This window comes from Lissotriton vulgaris, chromosome 8 (genome assembly GCF_964263255.1).
Source record: "Lissotriton vulgaris chromosome 8, aLisVul1.2, whole genome shotgun sequence".
Classification (NCBI taxonomy): Eukaryota; Metazoa; Chordata; class Amphibia; order Caudata; family Salamandridae; genus Lissotriton; species Lissotriton vulgaris.
In genome coordinates this window covers 356266295-356288026 of record NC_141696.1, presented here as the reverse complement: position 1 = coordinate 356288026, position 21732 = coordinate 356266295, and the positions used below count along the sequence as shown (strand labels likewise).

General features: G+C 45.9%; 1 protein-coding gene across 10 annotated transcripts in view; it reads right to left on the bottom strand.

Moving 5' to 3' along the window:
• The window catches only part of CASK (calcium/calmodulin dependent serine protein kinase), a 1261401-nt gene that overhangs the window by 614649 nt on the left and 625020 nt on the right, over positions 1-21732 (bottom strand). For all 10 annotated transcript variants that reach the window (XM_086934112.1, XM_086934115.1, XM_086934119.1 and 7 more), the window contains exon 9: positions 4301-4384. In XM_086934112.1, coding sequence (XP_086790238.1) covers positions 4301-4384 — 84 coding nt within the window. The remainder of the gene's footprint in view (positions 1-4300; positions 4385-21732) is intronic.

Sequence of the window (21732 nt, the reverse complement as noted above, 5' to 3'; positions counted from 1 at the left end):
CTGGGGCAGGCCTATACCTCCTATAGACAGATCTAGAAACTGCAGGAGCAGAAAGAGGATTGCACCAAACCTCCAGTATCGGTTCCGTAAAGGCATCATTGAAGGTCAAGAGAGGCTCAACGACAGAGGAAGGTAGAAAGATAGGAGAGTCCCAGAAAATCTGTTAGCGTCGACAGCGCAGACAAAAAGGGAATGGATGTCATCACACCCACGTGGTCTTCTTATGGCTCCGGTGACATCATGCAGTGCCGCATGCGGAGCCATGACGACCTCGTCAGAGCGGCGAACTAGGAAAGATTTCCGTGGAATGGTGGCGTAGGGAGATACTCATAAGGTGAGGAATCCACAGCCAGATGTATCCATCAGAAGGCCTGTTCTATGGCTGGTGTAGTACAGAGAGGGAAATCCTTAGCATCTGAGATATCAGGGATTACCTGGGATGCCAGAGGTATAGTGGCCAGCCAATATAATAGCTTGCCATTTTTGTCTCCCTGTTTGTAAAATCTTCACTCTGGAGGAATGCCATATGGGATGTGCCTCTTTCAAGGTGGAGTAGTATTGGAGAGTGATCAGATATTTCTCTAGGAAGGATCTGTACTGGAGGAGTACAAGCAGTCAGCATCCGGCATGAGTACAAGATCTAAGCATGAGTGGGTGTGATGGCCCACAGAGGGGTGGGTGTGTGTGTGTATATTATCATTGTTGGGGATACCATAGCCTCCACACGTCACATAAACAGAGTGCGTCAACCCAGTTGGATAGTTGACAGGCCCCAGTGCACCCGTTGCTTGAGGAAATGCCTGTGGAGCCAACGTTTAAATCCAGGACGGGGTTGAAATATCCTCTATCACCGTGGTACAGTGTGGTAATTCTAGGATAAGATTTGTTAGAATTTAAAAAAAGAACTTACCAGCCGGGGAAGGGGCACGGGCACAAACACACATCAGATTGAGGCCATGTCCTTCAGCTCTACCCCCCAGGGTGATATATTGGTATGGGTGTTGGAGGGGGCTTGGGTGATTACCATGGGAAAGGAGCGGCGAAGGAGGACTGCTACTTACCGGGAGCCTCGCAGGAAGCTGGCATGGAAAACCCTATTGTAGTGAAGCAGGAAGGGACACTGGGTGCATAGTAAGTGTGCTTCCTGAAGCATCAGGACTATGGGAAGAAAGCGGTGGGTGTGAAGCAGGACCGTAGACTGATATACGCAGTCTAACAACCCATTAACATTTCAAGATAAGACCTGGAAATCTGTTAGGACAGCCATAGGAAAATAGGTATGGCCAAGTAAGGATGGCTCTCAGTGTTCACTGACGGTGGCAAGAGCCTAGGACAGTCATCATTGTTCATGCAGGTGTGGAGAATCAGTTGCGTGTGTTGATGCGGTGGTTCTAGTCAAACAACAAATGAAAACAAAACCCCTCACAGTGAATGAAACAAAGCACCCAAACAATTCTTCACCCCATACTTCCACCCCTGAAGCATCTGTCGGCCATTTAAGTAGAACATAACCACTAAACAATACTCGACGTAGACATCAAGTAGTGGACCCTCTCCCGAAAGGATCTCTGACTAGCTGTCATGCAGTATAAAGTGAAGTTCAGTTTCGTTCCTAGCTTCCCCTTAGTTTAGGCAGCCGGGGGTCCCATATCTGGGCAGCAGAATATCACCAGCCTTCGGTTTGGCTGTTATCAGGATGTAGGTGGAGTGAGTCTCCCGAGACTGCTGTATGTGTTGTAGGATCGGGGGATGTGGACTCTCTCTGTGACAAATGGAGCAGGGTCTGCAGTTGTGACAGACATGTCAGATTCTGATGAAGGCGAGCAGCTGCATTCTGTCCACGAGCCTTGCAGGCGATGGGCAGGCAAATAGCAGGGGTCCAGTATGCATGTGAGGTGGAAGTCAGTGGACACAGAAAGAACCCGGGACCATACTCCGCATCAAACTGGTTCAGGTCGCCTATCAGTCCCCCTCTGGCACTCACTAGAGGTCTTGCTCATGGTGTGCCACTAGGACATTTGGGTGGACTCCCAGGTACCACCCTCACCTCCAGCTATCGCTGAGTTTGCAAATCATCCAGTGCTCAGTCAGCCCCCCTCTTCCGCACCAGGGACACACAGCAAGAATTCAGGTTATATATGTGTGGTGGGTTTGGCTCTACATTCTATTTTTTCTGGCGAGGGAGATGAAGCAGAGACGTCATTATCAGCCTGCAAATCAGTTGGTGCCCTTCTCCGCACCTTAAGGGCTTCATGGGCTGGTTGCTGGATTCTTGAGTGTTCGCTGGGGGACTCCACTTCAATCGTGGGCATTGAGGCCCAGCTGGGCAGTGCTGCCTTGATGGGCTCACCCACCGCAGCTCACTTCAGCCGCCGTAAAAACTCATCTCATGCCCCGGGGGCACGGCTGCCCAGTGACAAGTTCCTGCGTCTGGCTGAGCAGACGCCCCCAGGCCAGGGCCACAGGTCAAAAGCGGAACAGGGCCTCTAGGCCAGAGCGTCTGCAGTCAGGCTCGGGAACCTCGAGGGGTTAACTATTTTGAACGTGGCCGGCATCTACCTCCAGGATGGGCCTGCCATCTGAACCTGTGTGTGTGGTCAGCACTGCGCACCTGCTTCCTCCAGGGACACCCAACACTTGCCAGCTTCCGGAGGTAAAGTGGCACTGAAGAATCATTGTACATGAGCAGCTTTTGGTGGCGAATGACGGAGGTGGTCTGGAGCACTCAGAATGTGACCGCTATTTTGACGGCAGAAGCCATGCCTATGGGCTTATTATGATTATGGGACTCAGGATCCATCAGGGGTGAAATGTGATAGGAGGTTGTCACCAAAAGTATTTTTTTTCACCTCATATACATATTTGTAAATATTAAGGCGTAGCATTTAGCAGTGTGTGCAATAAAAAATACTTTTCCTTTTTTAAAGAAAAAGCACTAACTGGGAAATTTATGAAGTGTTGTTATTGCCTGTTTGCGAATTGGGACAACAATTAGGCCTTGGACTGCTCTGCTTCACTCTCGAGAGTCAAGTGCTACAATGCGGTACTTGCTTCCCAGTAATAAGACCACTGTGGACGTAATACTTGTGAAGGAGTCAACATCCTTTGCAACTAATATCCCAATTTTATATACACACTTAATAGGGTATCCCATCTGGCAAACTTCTTCACTAACTGAAAATGTGTTTGTCTCCTTTTAGGTGTTTCCTGTGATTCAGCGGAAACTACCTTGTCTAGAGAGACCTTTAACTGTTTTCACAACTCAAGAAACTAAGCAATTCCCTAACTAGGCATTTCCACCTCTAGAGAGGATAGAATGGTAGATAATCTGACATACTCAGTAACTAAGACAACTTACCCAGTCTTCAAAGAAAAACATCATAGCTGAACTACAATGTGTGGACATTTTCTATGTAGAAGCTAAGACGTCTTCCACTTCATTCCTCTGCTTCAAAAAACTACCTTTTGTGGTTCTAACAAAAACTCAAAAATTACTATTTTTGCAATAGTGCTTTATCTTAAAGGAAATATTACAACTTCTGAAGAAAACATAGGATCATGGGTTGTTTTCAGAGAGTTAAGCAACTGATCATATTCTCCTTGTTGCCTGGACTATGATATCCTCCGGGATCAAGTTTGCGCTATATTAAACTTTATACATAAAAAAATAAATTAGCAAGGGGTACCCCAGAGTCTATGCAGTGACCAGCTATTTGGGTGAAATATTGCCTACCTAGTTCCTGACTACACATATGCTTCAAACAGTGTTTTCCTGCAAGTTTGCTAGTATGCATTTTCCTAGCATGGGCAAAAAACAATATCCGCCGAATGTTCATATAGCCCTGGCATTTCTGTTAGTTAGAATGCTTCTCCACAGAGCACTCTAGGCAACAGAAATTCTCTATGGACAAATTCAATGATAGTCAAAATAAATAGAATTAGAAAAAGTACTACTAAGGATAACGTTACACTGTTTTCCAGAGACATTTAATCAGATTGTAGATTAGTTGGTTTTACAGGAAATTTGTAATTTTTGGCATATTGAAATCATTACCTCTTCCGGCAAACACTTTTTGATACAATTTAGCTTAAAATATTCTAGATATTCCTATTACATGTGGTTTCTTGCAGTCTTAACTAGACATTGCTTCTGTTTGTACAAGCTATCTACAGGCAAAAATATGGGCATGTTTAACAACACGAAGAAGGTATACAGGTATTTCAGAAATACTCAGTAATACACTGACTAATCAAAAGCTAAATAACAAAATAACCAATTGAATCTTAATAATATGAATACCTTTAATTTCCTTCTTGCATTGAATTTCCTCAATTGCTCTACTGTTTCTGGAAGGTGGATTTTGTAGGCATAACGATCCCTCTCCTGCAACAGGTTAGGCACACAAAAATTACATACAATTAAAAACATAGAATTTCAAATTTTTAAATCAAGATCTATGCATAAAAAGTGTTCCAAAACTAGAATTATTTCTTTACATTTTAATATTGTTTTCAGAGAAAAATGTACCAGTTACTTACCTTCGGTAACAATGTATCTGGTTGAGACGGTGTTTATCCGCAAATTCCTCAACTTAGAATTATCCTCAGGTGTCAGACTGGATCCGGAATTTTTTTTGAAGCAGCTACTTGGCGCATCGGGGGTCGGCGCCACACGTCCCCGCCCTGACGTCGTCCACGGATGTGACGTCAGCGAGGTCATATAACTCCCGGCGCACTGAAGTCAGTTTCCTTCGGAGAAACTTTTCCGCGGCATAACGCGGAGCCACTACCAGAACTGTGAAAGTATGGGAACAGTGTGCGAAGGAGGAAAAAATCCATAAAATAAAAAAGTCGGATGGTGCAAAACACCATCATAAAAGACAGTATCAGACACTGTCTACATACAAACCAAGAAGTAAAGGAAAAGCGAAGCGTGACCCCCCTAGAGGCTGAGTAACAAGGGAAGAATATCTCGACAGACAAAAGGCAGACTGTTATTACAACGTAGAACTGTGCCGGTCAACAAGGGCGGAGCACAGGAATAACAATCTACTGCGAGAAGGTATGAAAAGAATGGCACTTCCCCTATAGTAATGAAAGGCCGAAGCACAGCCCAGCAGATCCCCAAAGAAGACGACTGTAGAGGAGACAAGAGCCCTGAGTCAATGGAGAAGGCGGGAGGGAGGGAAGGTAACAGGAGAAGAAGAATCTCCTGGTGAAGGAGAATCAAAAAGCACAGAAAGTAAGTAACTAGTACATCTGATAGAGACATCTAGCCGCTGATTCCTGAACTTCGAATAGATACCACAGCCATACCCCAAGGGGGAGGTGGGTCTGCGACAGAACAACAGAAAGAGCCCGAAGCACTGAGCCGGCAACAGAGTGACAGACTATAGGGAAAGCTGTGGCGGTGCAGCCAGTCAGCAACCAAAGCAGCTCGGAGAGCAAAAGACAACGGGAGACAAGGTATCACAAGAATGCCAGAATGGCGCAACACCATACCCGTTTGAGTATGAGATGTAGAAACGGCACTAGCCAAATCCCAGAACAGAAGAGAGCGTTCATAACAAAGGGAGGAAGGACTACTCCCAGAGCTCAATGGTGCACTAAGTTGACACCAATCAAAGCTAGAGGACCACATGGTGAGACGTAACCAGAGGCTAGCCCACGCAAGAGAGGCGGGAGAGGCAAGAGGCAAGAACTGAGCAACATCTCAGAAGTACAGACGGGAACAAAAGACACGCCAAATTCACACTGAGTCACAAAAAGGGCGACCGGGCGGACAGTACCAGGCTGCAGCATGCCGAGAATGCACAGAGCAGAGAGCCACGGAGAAAATAAGGTGGGGTAGCTAAGGTGGGGTAGCTAAGATGAGTACGGGACTGCCCAACAAGGAAGTTTGAAAGTCAAGGGGAGAACTCACCCACGAGAGACAGGGACGCAGGGCGCAGCACCTGGGACGACCTGCATCAGAGGAGCTGTCCCGCAGGCACAGCAGACATAGATTAGGGTGACACCCAAAGGGAGTGGCATCAAAGGCACCGAAGGTGCCATAAGGAACTGTAAAGAACACCACGCATAGCCGTTGAGAAGAACCTCAGATCTCCAGACCCTCACCTCTGACCCGGTGGGGAAATGTACCCCCCACAGAAGAGAGGGACTGTTTAGTACATAAAATCCAAGAAAAGAGCATCCAGAAGCGGAGGTCCACCCCAGGGAGCAGAACGCTAGGAACCCCCATTGCTGAAGATGCAGGAAAAGGCACCAAAGTGCCATTTAAACGTGCTAAGAAAAAACACTGCCATGAAGAACGAGGGCAAGCTTGAGTACAAGGCAGAAAGAGAGGTGGAGCTGTGTAAAAGGGATACCCAACGGGCAAACCGTAGGCATATATATATCAAAATGGGTGAGCCACAACCACGCAGCTGTGGGCACTGTAGGAGGGACCCACCTAGTGCACCCGTGGCAGGAGGTAGCCGCATTTTGACTAGTGTTGAAATACACTGAAAACCTCTTGAAGAGGAGAATGAGGCACACATTCAAGGCTCAAGCAAGGCGAGACCCATGTAGCATAGGAGACAGCGCCGAAAGGCACAACACTGAACACCGTCCAACGGTAAGATAATGGCGTCAGTAGACGTAGAGAGCCCAAAGGAACCTCCACGCCCACCTGGCGCATAGTGGAACTACACAATAGCATACAGGTATCCCACTTGGAGTATATCAAGAAAAACAGGGGAACACCTCTTAGGGTAAACCACAGTCAGAGGACAGAACACAAACAACCTGTGGGACACAGCCACAGTACGCTTACTGTCAGCCCAAAAATGCAGAGTGTAACTGGTTGAGGCTAAATGAAAGGGTAACCACCCCAGAACATGAGAATTTGAGACCTGGGAAGTACAGACCTATGGGGGAGGGCGAAAGCCCACAAGGAGGCGCTGAACAGCCTAATCGGCGTGGGCATCAAACAAAAGGACCCCATCAAAGGGTAGGTCAACAAGGCATTCCCGGATATTCTCCGGAAAGACACCATCCTGCCAACAAGCATAGTGCAACCGAACTAGCCATAGCTCGGCCTAAGGAATTCGCTGTATCCAGGGCTGAGCGGATAGTATATTCCACCAGATCACGGCCGTCACGGATAAGATGGAGGAGGTCAACACGAGGACCCTCAGAGCAGGAAGATAGAAGAGATTCTGCAGAGTCCAAAGGGCAGAAGTAACCCGAGCCAAGACATACACTGTATTGAGTGAGCGAAGAGCTGCGCTAGTAGAGGCGGAAGTATTACGACCCCACGACTCCAGCCATCTGGACTTCCGGGAGGCAGGAAGCAGCAGCAGAGGCAAGGAAGAGAAAGCAGCTTGCAAAACAAACCCCTGAATGTCTGGGTGAACAACTAACCAAACTGGATTGTTTGGAGCACGGCGGTGGCAGTGCATGATAGAACAAGCCACCAGTTCACCCGATGCCGGCCAAGCCCAGGTGCCAAAAAGGGCATCATAAAGAGAAGCTTTGAAAGGTAGAAGCGGCTCTACATCCCCCGAACCGTGGTGGAGGGCATACAACAGATGGTCAACAGGCAGGGGGACCGAAGGGGGCTGCATACTCAAAATGTGGGCAGCCAGGGAAAGAACTATTATAAATGCTGCACCAGCCTCGGTAGCCCTCCGAGGAGGAGACAGTAACTCATCCGTGGGTGAGGGATTTACACTGAGCCTCTCACCCCAAGGGAGTTGTCCAATGAACGGAGGAGGAGACCAATGTCCAAATGAAGGAAGCCCCATTGACGAATGAGGGTCCTGATGGGGCTCCTGGAGAGGCGGGAAGTCTGCCGGGGCCACAAATTCAAAGGGGGTAAGAGGCAAGGACGAATCCGGCGTCTCCGGATGTTGGGGTGACAGCGAACTCCCCCCGGAAGCCTCCAGAGAGGATTCAATAATCCAGCATGGAGGCGGCGCCGGGGCGACCTCGGCCGGCACCTACCCGGCCTCGACCGGCACAGACTCCTGTTCCAAAGAAAGGAACAGTGCCGGAGAAGCAAGTGTATGGCGTCGGACCGGCGCCAACTCAGCCTCCACCACAACAGGCTCAGAGTCCGAAGTAAGCAATGGAGTCTGAGCCGGGGAGGCAAGCCTATGCGCCGGCTCGGCATCCGAAAAGGCAGCTGCCTGTCCGGAAGGCAGAGGTGGGCTCGGAGCCAAGCTGCAAGCACCAGCAACCACCTGCGACGCCACAGTGAGCCCCACAGGACTATGCGGTGCGGTAGGAGTGCTATGCGTCAAAGAAGGGGACCCAGCCAGGCCGCGCCCTGACAACGCCATATCTCCATCATACCTAGAGGCAAGGGGCTCAGTCTGCGCCGGAGATGAACCCACCGGAGAGTCCACCGAAGACCCAGCACGTAGCGGAGGGTCCGAGGACACCCCAGGGAGAGGACAATACCCAAGGGAAGCCTGAAGGGCTGCGGCATAGGCCGCCATCTGGGTCCGAGTCGCCCCCGTGCCAGGAAAAGGTAGATAGGGGAGGGACGACTTCCGGAGGCACACGTCCAGAGAAATCCAGGAACTAGTCATCGCCGCCCCCCCGACAACAGAAGGAAAGGAGGTCGAGGACCTCGGCGACATGCGCTGTGACTTATCAGGAAGGGGCGAGCGACGCACATGGGAACCAGACAGCGACTGATGCCGCAAATGGAACCCACAGCCCTCGGGACCTGCCGCTGAGGAGGAGGGGAGGCCAGTGGTCGTGACAACTCCAACCGGGACAGGTGAGCCGAAAGTAGCTTCATCCTGCGCTCCCTCCGTGACTTCGGCTTGAGGTGTTGGCAGGCGTCGCAATCCATCGAGTCGCAGTGTTTGCCCAGACACCACATGCAAATAAGGTGTGGGTCAGTCGCGGACATTTGCAGCGAACAGGAGGCACATGTTTTACAGCCTGGAGCCATTGCACACTGTTCCAGACACGAAGTGTCAAAGGGGGCCTGAAACAGGCCAGAGGAATCGCTTACTCCGGATACGTGTTGCAAGCGGAAAAGAAGGAAAAGGACGCCAGTGCGCCGGGAGGGACTTATATGACCTCGCTGACGTCACGTCCGTCCCCCGAAGCGCAGAGGTGCTGTTGCAAAAAATTTCTGGATCCATTCTGACGCCTGGGGACAATTCTAAGTTAAGGAATCTGCAGCTAGATGTCTCTATCAGATATAAAAGGATAAAGAAAAGAGGCGTGAAATTTACAATGAAAAAGCACTGGAAACAATAAAACAATAGTGACCAACATTTACAATTATTTCAGTTCAATGCAAGCAATACAGTTACTTGCAAGCTACCTTCACACAGTTGAAGTCAACCACTTCCTAATGACAGAAAAAGACTTTTCCTTTTAGGAGATGATATAAAAAAAATACAATTTAATGAATTGATTTTAAAATAGCCATTAGAACCTATGGTACAGCGATGCAGCTTTTCCAAAGGGAGAAAGAAATGAGGCGTTCTAACAGACGAAATGATAAATACAATTTTAGAAAAGATACTGAAAATCACCATTAGAAGCTGCAACACTTTACAGAGCAAATATATACAACAGACTAGCGAAAGAGACAGAAAGGCAAAAATGATTTGACACAACCAAAATCAAAACTACGTTATTCATCCATCAAAAGGGAAGACTGACTTGCATTTACATCAACAAATTAGCATCAGTGGGTGGAACATCTATTGCCTGATGCAGGGCTACAACTAGCTACAGACTTTGGAGGAAGGGGGGCGGGGGGGGGGGGGGGGGGAGATAAGATTTTAAATGGTTGAGGCGGAGCTAATAAAGTTAGGAATCACAATTATTCTTGGGGTCTCCCTTCATTGATAAATGTTTAATTTAACCCTTTCGATGCTCATGACGAGCTCAGCTCGTCATGATGCACAGTTGAGCTGTGCTGATGACGAGCTGAGCTCGTCATGAAACAACCAAAATAATCAAAAGTCAGCACAGGAGGGGAAAACGCCTAGCAGCCAAGGTGTTAAATACTCAATTTGATGCAGAATTGTGTGCTTCGGTTTATGAGAGAAACACTAGCACACTGTAGTTTACAAACACATGAAGGGTAGTTGAATACGGCTTAAAACATCTTTCAGAGATATTTGGGATATCTTCCCTCTCTCCGATAGCCAACCCTGGATGTTTTTGAACAGTAGAGGCCTGTGGTCTAGTTTAGGTAAATATTGCTATCTTCTGTTAATACACTATTTATCAGCATATAATACATTAACTGTATTCATAGGATGGAATGTTAGTACCCAAAATAACTTTTTTCTGTTATTGGTAAGGTGCCTCAGGCCCGGGTTTTCAAACACATAGAATGCAGAAAGTGTACAACTTGGTACTACATAGTAACCCTAAGTTCCAGTTAACATTAAAATGTTCTTGATTTTGATACCTTTAGGCACTCCGTAAACCTCAAATAAGAACCCTTTTTGGAAAGATATTGACTGCAAAACAACACAAAGCAGAGAAAATGAGCACAGGGTGTGAATATACATGGTTCCCTCATATCAAAGAACAGATAATAAAGCTTGAAACATATTTATGAATACTGGCAGCTGCAGAATACAAACTAGTAGTATTAGCTGTAAAAATATCTGCTACAGTGTATGAAGAATAACTCATCTGCAACTTTACTTTTTGAAATATTTATGTATGTTGTATTGATGGGACTGCGAGTGTATTTCAGTGGGAGTTTATTTCAAAGTCAAAAAATCATTAAGTAGTAGATAACCTACACAACTCCCTGCAATAGGATACTCATTCAGAGTAATCCAGCTTCAGGTTGCTATAATAGGAAGAAGTGGTTCCACTCTTATCTCCGATTAGGTTGGGTTCCACTGATTTCCCCCCACCCCCAATACCTGTGTCATGCTCCAAGCTCTTGATCCAGAACTGATAGGAAAGATCAATGAACTGTTTACACTCTAACTTAACTTCTTTTTGGTATGGTTCAGGCCTCATGGAAGCAAGATGCATTCACCACACTATCTAAAAAATCTAATTTGCATGCATCTGACATAAAAACAATCCTTTCCTGATATCACTTCTACCAGGCTTAGGAAAAATCTAAAAAAAAACTGGAAAACTGTTTGTGGTTCTGGAAGAAGGCAACCTGTTTGATAACTCCCAGAAGGGATTTGCTAACAGAGGGACACAGAGAGGGTTCAGATCTCTATGACAGATGACATCAACACCGTACTAATTAAAATGATACGCCTCGAACTCTGCAGACTTTAATATGGTATATCAAAAAGGTGTTGTTGAGAAGACTTGCAGAATCTAGGTGCATAAGAGGTATGCTCTGAAATTGGTTTAGATCCTTATCGATAGGGCTCTCAATTGTTAGGGTTGTCTACCTTTTGGTTGCCATGTGACATGATTAATTGGGATGTGCAGCAAAGCTCCTGCTTGTACCTGGTGCAAATCAATCTCTGCGTTCAACCGCTGCTGCACCTTCCTTCACATATGGATAAGACAGATAATGGTTCAGTTGAACCAAAAAGCACTAGATGTTTGAACTAACTTGAATGATTGTTTGAACACTATCCAGCAATGCTTGGGTCCCAACTTCCTAAAACTTAACATTGATAAGTCAGAGCTCTTACTTCTTAGTAGCAAAACTTTGCCAGAGCAACGGTTTACTGCCTATTTCCATGGGTGACCCATTAATCCCGCTGGCAAAGGTCAAATTAATTAGTGTGATTCACCATGAAAATCTGCCCTTCGCCCATTAAATTTCCTCCGTTATTAACCTCTGCTTTGGGTTACTGTAGGCACATTGGAAATTTCTACGATTCCTTCCAAGTGATTCCTGCGCTACTCATGCCAGTTGAATATGCTAATTCACTGAATTCAGTCTTGTCCGCAGCCCAAACTGCTAGAACCCATAATGTCCAGAATTTTGAGGTAAGACTGGTATGTGAAGTTAAGAAAAATGATAACGTGATGGCTATCAGGCATTGGTGTCCTTGAAATAAAGAATCAGTTTGGAGACTCTCTGCCTTACTCATAAAACTTGCTACAATAAAATTCCATTTGACTCTGATAACTACCTAAAGCACTACTGTCTACAACGATCCATGAGAATCTTGGGCTATTCTCTTCTTGAGGCTCCCGGATAAATAAACCTTGCAGTGGGGCGTTGGGTGGGGGTAATGTTACTTTCAGGACCCTAAGCTTTGGACTGAACATCAAATATTCTTAAAATAATTTTAAAACGATTGTCTTTAAAATTCTATCAAACCTTTCCTATTAACATAACGGAGGCCATTTCTCATGCTCTCAGTAATGCTTGCTTTTGCACCAAAGGTTAAAAAAAAACAAAAAACACGTACAACTATATATTATCCACCTGCTGGAGACAATATTAAATCACCAAGGAAATACTGCGCAGATTGACAAGGCACTTTCGCCATAGCAGCTATTTGTGGAGGAAGCCCATCATTAAGTGGGGAACTTTTTGTTATGTGTTAACCTAAACATGATTGCCGTATTTGAATAGTGAACGTTTATCCGGATTACCTCTTTGGGTACTACTGACAAACAGATGTTAATGGCTTCGCAAGTCAACGGTATTTTCAACCGAGTAAGGATGTAAGGCTAAGTTGTGCAAACAGGATTTGAACCCGGACCGTGGCGTGAAACACAGATACATTGAGTGGATACATCAGCCCATTGAGCTACCATTAAGTATGGGCGGAAAATCCGTTCCGCTCGCGGATTTTGCGGATTTTCGGTAAATTCGCAATCCGCGAGATTCGCGAATTTCCCGCAAAATCCGCAAGCAGCGGATTTTATGGCTTGCTCGCACTGTTCGCGTGAGTTCGGCGCTTCCCAGTTCAACTTCGCACCCCGCGAATAAGCGCTAAATTGCAGAAATACGATCTTAGCAAAACTGAAACTACTTACCAGGTTCAAAAGTTCAAGCTCATCATTAGTAGCCATTTCCTGTAGTGCTTCCTGAGGGGCCCCTCCAGAGTTCAGTTGCCTACTTGCAACTATTATGTGACCCTGCTCTGACCCTCAGAATAGTTACACATATGCCACAAAGGTCCTGAATTACAGCTAAGGGAGACAAGCAGGAGCCAGGCTGGAAGTTCAAATCCAGTGACACATTAATCAGCCCCTAATTCATTGTCAGTTGGGGCAGGGCAGGTGTTGTAACTAATTTTGCAACAATGAAAGCACTTAGCAAGTGCAAAAGATCACTAATCAGGGAGCACTAAGGAAGCAGGTGCCAGCTAAAAAAATATTCTGTGACACAATAATCAGCCCCAAATTAATTCAGGTCACTTGAGGCAGGGAAGGTGTGCTTTGCTTTGCCACAATAATGTACACTGGACAACCAGAGGGTGCTGTGATGAAACAGAGGGTGGCATGGGTGAGCCAGAGGGTGGCATGGGAAAACCAGAGAGTGGCAGTGGTGACAGAGGGTGGCAGTGATGAAGAAGAGTGTCCCAAACAGGCTGGACATGTAGAAACAACAAGTTCGCAAAACTTGCGACCCGACAGGTAAGTTCGCGTTTGCGAAATTGTACAAAAACCCTCGCGACCTGGCAGAAACCCGCGCGAACACACAAAAAAAATCCGCAAATTCGCGAGAATTCGCAGATTTTGCGGATTGCGAGTTCGCAAATCCGCAAAATTCGCTAACGCGAGATTCGCAAAATTCGCCCATGCTTAGCTACCATAGCTGACTGTTGGGGTCGTGGTGTTGTTCGCTTCAGTTTCATCATTTTTTTTATATAAAAAAAAAGATGAGTTGTATTTTATGCAGCAGTCGCTAGGGCAGTTAATGCCCTTTTAATCACTAAAAATAGCACATTTCGACGAATCCCGTGATGACTATTTTATCACTTTGAGGAGAAAAGGTTGAGACGCCAATCCTGGGATTCAGACCTATGCCCGACAGGTTACAGATAGATCATTGCAGTAAGCAACAAACTAGCACACGGATCCAAAGATCTACACACAAAGCATGAGCACTAATGTGAACAATAGAAGATGATGTTAGATTGCGCCACATCATGCATTGTGTTATGAACCTCTTTGACGCACTGTGTATGCAGAAAACAAACTCCTCACAACATTACTTTTTGATTACTTTCGAAGGCAAACATGTTCTTCACTTGTCTCTGTTTCATCACTGTTTTACTTTTTTGCAATCCCATGAGAGCTTATATTTCTGGTTTTTGTTGTACACAGTGCTTGCACAGCACCCGTGCCGTTTTATTTTGTCTTTCATCTTGCTTGCATATGGCTATTTTGCAAGGAGACTGACTGGGTCGCGAGAGGGGAGCAGGATGAACAGAAAGCAATGACAAAATAACACTTCCTCATTAAACGTTATGGTGTTGAGAGGGCTGAGGAAATGGTTCATATGATGCTGATCTCGAGTTTGGCAGCCTAGCCTGTGAAGGCTGGGGAGGGGGTGGGGGAGTGCTGGCTGTGTGATGGGGTGGGGAGTTTCACTGTCACCCAATATTTCTTCACCTTTGACAGGTTGAACATCTGCCTGGAACAGGTAACGAACTGGATGTCTTCCAGCAGCCTCAAGTTAAACTGGGACAAAAGAGAGGTAATGGTGACTGGAAATAATCTAGCACTCTGGGACCAATTCCTATGGTCCGAGTACTTTGGGAAGCTCCCCCCCCCCCAACCTGACGTAAAGAGCCTTGGCTTTATCCTAGATAAAGACATTATGATGGGCCCTTGAGCAAAGAAGGTTGCTGGCACCTGCTTTGGCCTTCTAAGGGCTCTTCAAAAAACACGTATATGGTTTCAGTTGGAATGTCGTAGAACAGAAGTCCAATGGTTGATACTCTCTCTTGTCGACTACGGCAATTCACTATCTAGGCAGTCCAGCATATGTGATAAGAAAGCTGCAGGTTGCAGAGAACGCCGAAACAGAGTACCGAGGGGCTTGTCCAAAACCCAATATACCTGTTCAGCCTGGTGATGCTTCACTGGCAACCAATAAACGAGAGAATACAATTCAAGGGCCTATGTATTGCCAGCAAGAAAAAGCATTCCTCTGGCCCACATATCTTTCTAAATGTTGTCACTCCTTATATCGCCCCCAGAGATCTAAGCTCTAATGGCCTCTTTTTATTGGCCATCTCTCGAATCAAGAGCAAGAGGTGGGGGCCGTTTGTTCGACTACATGGTCTCCAAACTTTGTAACACCCTTCTGATCCATTTAAGATCAGAAAATAATTTACTTAGCTTTAGGAATCAGCCGAAGACATACCTTTTCACCCGAGAACTGTAAACCCGAATGTGTGCTCATTTGGTTTCCTCTTTCAATGCCATAGTAAGGAGCTCTGAAAGAGGACTATTTCCACCAAGGCAAGATTAGTATCCATGCATACGAGTTGTTCTAACTTATGTATATGATTCCTTAAAGCAAAGCTTTTACAATTTGGGAAAGCTCTCCATGGAAATGTAGTTATAGGTGAGCTCTGCTTGCTTTACTGACAGTGATTCCAGTAAAAGAAAGTGTACACAATTGCTACATTTAACAAATGGAAGCTAGAACGTTCGCTCAGACACACACACACAGAAGCAGGAAAGCAATATAGGAGATTATTTGCTTTCAAAATCAAATGGCCACAAAAAATTGCAACATGATGAAAATGAAATCACACTTCTCTTACTCAACATATAGTCAAACCTGTTTGATGATTGCCAATATTAAAAAGAATTTAAAAAAAGAATAATGGAAAACTATTATGAAATTATTACGGGCGACTTGAAAAAACACTGGGGGCCTGGTTCTTAGAGAAACCTAAAGTGATAATTCCTTACAAAAATTTAGATTTACGACCTTCAGGAATTCAAAAGCTTTAATAGAAGTAGACCTGGAAATGTTCTAGCAGACTTTGGTGAATTCTGTTTTTGCATGAGCAAATGCAGGCACATATACCTGCAAATGAGAAAATCTGCTGAGCGATTACAACTTCACTTTCCCTAACCCTCTTTTTTTCCACCATAGAAAATGTTTTACTCCTGCCGTTGTCAAGGGTAAATTTCCAGCTTTTCCAGTGTAGTAAGCGATTGGACAGGAGTTGGTGAATAGCACTACACAAGAACGTTTGTGGTCGTGCACGGAGTCGAAGCATTCCTACCCCGAAACTACACTTCCTGCCTATTTACAGACCCTGTATGTATTTTGCAGAAAAGCTAAAAAATCCGAGCCTTTCCAGAACCCAAACCCTGATAGAATATGAGCCTATGGCATTACCAGAGAGGATATTATCAGAGCTCTGATATAATGAGAATGCTGCTATAACATGTGACCTCACAGCATGGCACCAAAAGTGGATATGTGTTTTTACAGCAAAAATAAATTTCTGAAGCATCCCAAGTCTTGGACGAGTAAATCTATCATACAATTCCATACCACTACAGTAGTTACTCAATATGAAGTAAGGCTGAAGCAACAGCAAGAAAAAAAGTTTGAAATTGCATTCTACGTACGTGTATGCTTGTGTGATTCAGATGAAACAAATGCTTTAGAGGGATTTGGATTACCATGGACATTGGTAATTCATAACTTAAAATTATGAATAACAAATAATAATAAATACACAAAATCAGTTCAACAAACAATGCCTTCACTAGCTTCTGTTCACAAAGATAAAGGGGGTAAAGGCGGCAATCTCAATGGCCCATGCTCCTCCACACTTCCATGGTAGCTTCCTTAATCACGGCTTTTGCCTTGTGCTTCTCAGTCTACTGAATGCACTAAAATCTACCCAAAGCATTCTTCATATCACAAATTCCAATACATTGTACACAATCTAATTTGAAACAGTTCACTTAATTACACTATTTCTGAGGAATACTCTAGGTAGAGCCACAATGACTCACCCACATAAGTATTTTGAAACAAAGGCATTTTTGGATCACTGGCAGTCCTGTTATGAACCAGGACAAAGAATGGAAACCACTCGTCCATACGTTCACAAATTAATTAATCTCATACAATAAGCTAGACCCTCAAGACCACCAAGTCTTAGTTTCACATCTAGTTCCTGTGAAATATTGGAGCGAGAACAATCTCTAACTATTTCCAGTTGCAGCTGCAAACATGGCAAAGAGATTTGTTTTAAAGGCGTTAGTAAACAGATTGTACATTGCAACTACTAAACATGGCATAATATCCGACTATTCTGATGTGTCCAAATATATGCTAATATAGCCCACCTGTATGCTCCTTACAGTCTGCGTATAACACATTCTAAACAGTTAGTGCATTTCATGTTTGTCGTACAATTAACTTATGCCTCGTTTCATAATTAACATGCATGGGTTATCAGGAAAGCATTGAAACATTTGTCAATTTACTAGTTTGGAAGTAAACACATTGATTGGGATCTATTCCGAAATAAGATGCCTTATATGTTGTATGCTACGATGTTACTGAAACAGTGCCATGCACAGAAGGCCACCATGTATTCAGTTTGTCAAGCTCTAAACCAACGTCATGTTTTTCCAATTCAGGACCTGGGGCTGTCATTACACAAACTCCAAACTAAAATCAGATAGCTTTTCAATTTTTTGCTGAAAAAGTTAGTTTATACTTTGACATTCTTTTTTTTCTTCGAAATATTTAGATTTAGTTTTGAAAAACAAAACAAAAAGGGCACATACATGCGCCCAGGACAAGCAAATAAACAGTGTAGAAGGACACCACCGAACGCCACTGGACCGACCACAGCCGCGTCCACTTTACCTTCAGGAAGCCCACCGCACATCGCCGCACACAACAGATGCCTCGTCGCTGCTGGGGAAGTCACCGAAGAGTAGCTAGCTATTGTCCTCACCCAGAACCCACCAGCCAACCTCACCGTACCAGACACCGCCGCCCTCAACCTCCAACAGTGGATCAACGACTGCGCCAACACCCTCGCCCCGCTCAAGACACCCTCCAACAGCCACACCAGCAAGAAAGTCACCTGGTTCACTGAAGACCTCTAGGCCTCCAAGCATACTTGCCGGAAACTGGAGAAGAACTGGCTCCGCGAACGATTAGCAGACAGCCACACGGCCCTCAAGAACGCCACCCGCAGACACCATCAACTCATCAGTACCGCCAAAAGGACAGCATTCAAGAACCGCCTGGATAACAATGCACACAACAGCAAAGAGCTCTTCAACATCGTGAAGGAACTCTCCAACCCCAGCTCCAAAGACAACGACATCCCCCCTTCGCAGAACCTGTGTGACTCACTGGCCACCTACTTCCACCGCTAGATCGCAGACATCCACAACAGCTTCAACGCCACGACTGCCCCACCAACCTCCAAGACCACCACCGCCGCGATCACCTGCCGCCTGACCGCATGGTCCAACGTCAACGACGATGACACCATCAAAATCATGAACTCCGTCCACTCTGGATCCCCGTCTGACCAATGCCCACACCACGTCTTCAACAAAGCCAGCACAATCATCGAACCCCACCTGCGGAATGTCATCAACACCTCCTTCGAGACAGCAACCTTCCCAGAGAGCTGGAAGCACGCCGAGATCAACGCATTACTCAAGAAACCCAAGGCGGACCCCAAGGACCTCAAGAACTTCTCTCCCATCTCCCTGCTCCCGTTCCCGGCGAAGATCACCGAGAAAATCATCAACAAACAACTGACCCGCTACCTCGAGGAAAACAACATCCTGGACCCATCCCAGTCCGGTTTCCGCAGCAACCACAGCACCAAAACCGCCCTAATCGCCGCCACCGACGACATCTGGACCCTGACTGACAACGGAGAAACGGAAGCCCTCATACTCCTGGACCTGCCAGCCGCCTTCGACACGGTCTGCCACCAGACACTATGAACACGCCTACACGACACCGGGATCCAAGAGAAGGCCCGGGACTGGACCACATCCTTCCTCTCCGGCAGAACACAGAGCGTCCGTCTCCCCCACTTCAGCTCCACCGCCACCTAGATCATCTGCGGCGTACCCCAGGGCTCCTCCCTGAGCCCAACACTGTTCAACATATACATAGCACCCCTCGCCTACGTCGCCCACCAGCACAACCTCAACATCATCTCCTACGCTGAAGACACCCAGCTGATCATCTCCCTCACCAAAGACCCTCACACCGCCAAAACCAACCTACATGAAGGAATGAAGGCTGTCGCCGAATGGATGAGGAACAGCAGTCTGAAGCTGAACTCTGACAAGACCGAGCTCCTCATCCTCGGCTTCACCCCCTCAGCATGGGATGACTCCTGGTGGGAGACATCGCAAGGAACAGCCCGACACCCACTGACCACGCACACAACCAGGGGGTCATCCTCGACCCCACCCTCTCCATGACCAAACAGGTCAACACCGTCTCCTCATCCTGCTTCAACACCCTACGAATGTTACGCAGAATATTCAAGTGGATCCCCACCGAAACGGGAAGAACAGTAACACAGGCCCTCGTCTCCAGTAGGCTGGACTATGGAAATGCCCTCTATGCAGGAACGTCGAACAAACTCCTGAAACGGCTGCAAAGCATCCAGAACGCCTCAGCACAAATGATCCTCGACATCCCCCGCCACAGCCACATCACACCCCACCTGAGAGACCTACACTGGCTCCCTGTCAACAAGAGGATAACCTTCAAGCTCCTCATCCACGCACACAAGGCCCTCCACAACGCCGGCCCAGCGTACCTCAACAAACGACTCAACTTCTACGCCCCTACCCGTAAGCTCCCCTCCGCCGCCCTCGCCACAGTGCCACGCATCCTAAGAACAACCGCTGGCGGCCAATCCTTCTCTCACCTCGCCGCCAAGACCTGGAACACCCTCCCCACCAACCTACGGCAGACCCAAGACCTCCTGGCCTTCAGACGACTTCTCAAGACCTGGCACTTCGATTAGTAGCAGCATCCAACCCATCGCCTTGAGACCCTCACGGGTATGTAGCGCGCTTAACAAATGTCTTGATTGATTGATTGACATTAGTGCAGCAGTAATCATCACATTTACCATCAAAAGAAATAAAAATCTGACAGTTACAGATGACAAATTCAAGAGACCCATTAGGCTTATGCTGGTAGGGCCTCGTTCCCATTTTCCAACATCTCAGAATCATAGCATTTAATCCACCCACCTCAAATTGTTATAGAATTTTCGTGGGCATCCCCTACTTTTATAAGTGACTTTTTCTGCTGCTGCTTCAGATCCATCCCTGCCTTCCATTCTGGTATGGTTGGTGTTTCAGGAGCCCCCCCAATGTCTTGCCACATACCTCTTCGCCACCACCAGTATCAGATTACAGAAGAGTAGTTTCGCATGCAAGACATCCACATTGGGCGTTAACTGAGGAGGACATATTTGGGTTCAACAGGTAGTGTTGCTCCTACAATCTTACTCAGCTCATGTATTATCTTTTGCCAATATGTTTGTACACCGGACAAGTTCAACTTTCCCCGTCAAAATCGTCTAGCTCCCCACTTCATAATCCCATTTATCCCTCAACTTCTTCAGGGTATCCGGTATAATATTGTTTTTATAAACAAAGGAGATTGCTTTTTCCACTAATTCTCCCTTAAAAGCCTGACTTCTAGGGGCACATTTGCGGGGAGATCTGAATCAATGCCTTCTGCCCCCAAGCATGCTAGATCTGCAAAGATTTAAAACACTGAGTGGTAGCTAAGCTGGAGGGATTTAAAAAAACATAAGGCCGCTGTTCCCATTAGGGGAGATCTTCTAATTTGGAAATACTGATAAGATCCCAGACTTCAAAGCTGCACGGCTTTTTTATTTTATTTTATTTATAAAGTTTTATATAGCGCAAACTTGATCCCGGAGGATATCAGAGCGCTTCACAATTTGAGGCAAAGGTAACCAATCAAAACATGAGTCTAACATGGGGAATCTAATAGGCATTGAATCAAATAGTACACACATAACAGCTCATTTATAAACCTGAGTGAGCGAGTAGGAATGGGCTATAAGATGGAGCATAGAGACGTAAGGGGAGTATGTACAATAATCATATACAGGAGTAATGACCAGTACCAAAACAATATTCAAAACATTAGTCAGATGGGAAAGTCTAATAGGCATTGAATCAAATGTTGAACATCTAACAGATCATTTATACACCTGGGTGAACGAAAAATGGGCTAGACGATGGAGCATAGAGACTTAATGGGAGTAAATTCAATAACCGTTTACAGGAGTAATAACCAAAACAAAATAATAATCATATACAAGAATAATAACCAATACTATAATATGTCCGATGTGCTTGGAGCTAAAAAATTGCCCCTCATGTTAAGGTAAGAACTTGTTCATGAGGAATCTTTTTGCTTCCAGTTTAAAAGCAGCTTTGTAAGAGATCCTCCGAATTACCGGTAAAAGAGTGTTCCAAATTTTAAGAGAGGCGCCAGAGAAGATTCGTTGGCATTTTCTCTTTTTGCGGAAGATCTGTGGTTTCAGTTCCTTGAAACTCGTTCCCATTCATAACGGGGTTTCCCTGATGATCCTATGTGAACCGATTTGTCCCAGTTTATGGTGTATCCCAAATGGGCACCATATCCTTCAAAGACCTGAAATACCGTGGGGACGGGCTCTTACTGACAAGTAAGGTATAAAAGGATGTCGTCCATGTACAACAAGATCTTTTCCTCACCAATTGGAGACCCAGCATTTTGGAAGCCTTTAATATTTGTTTGGGCAC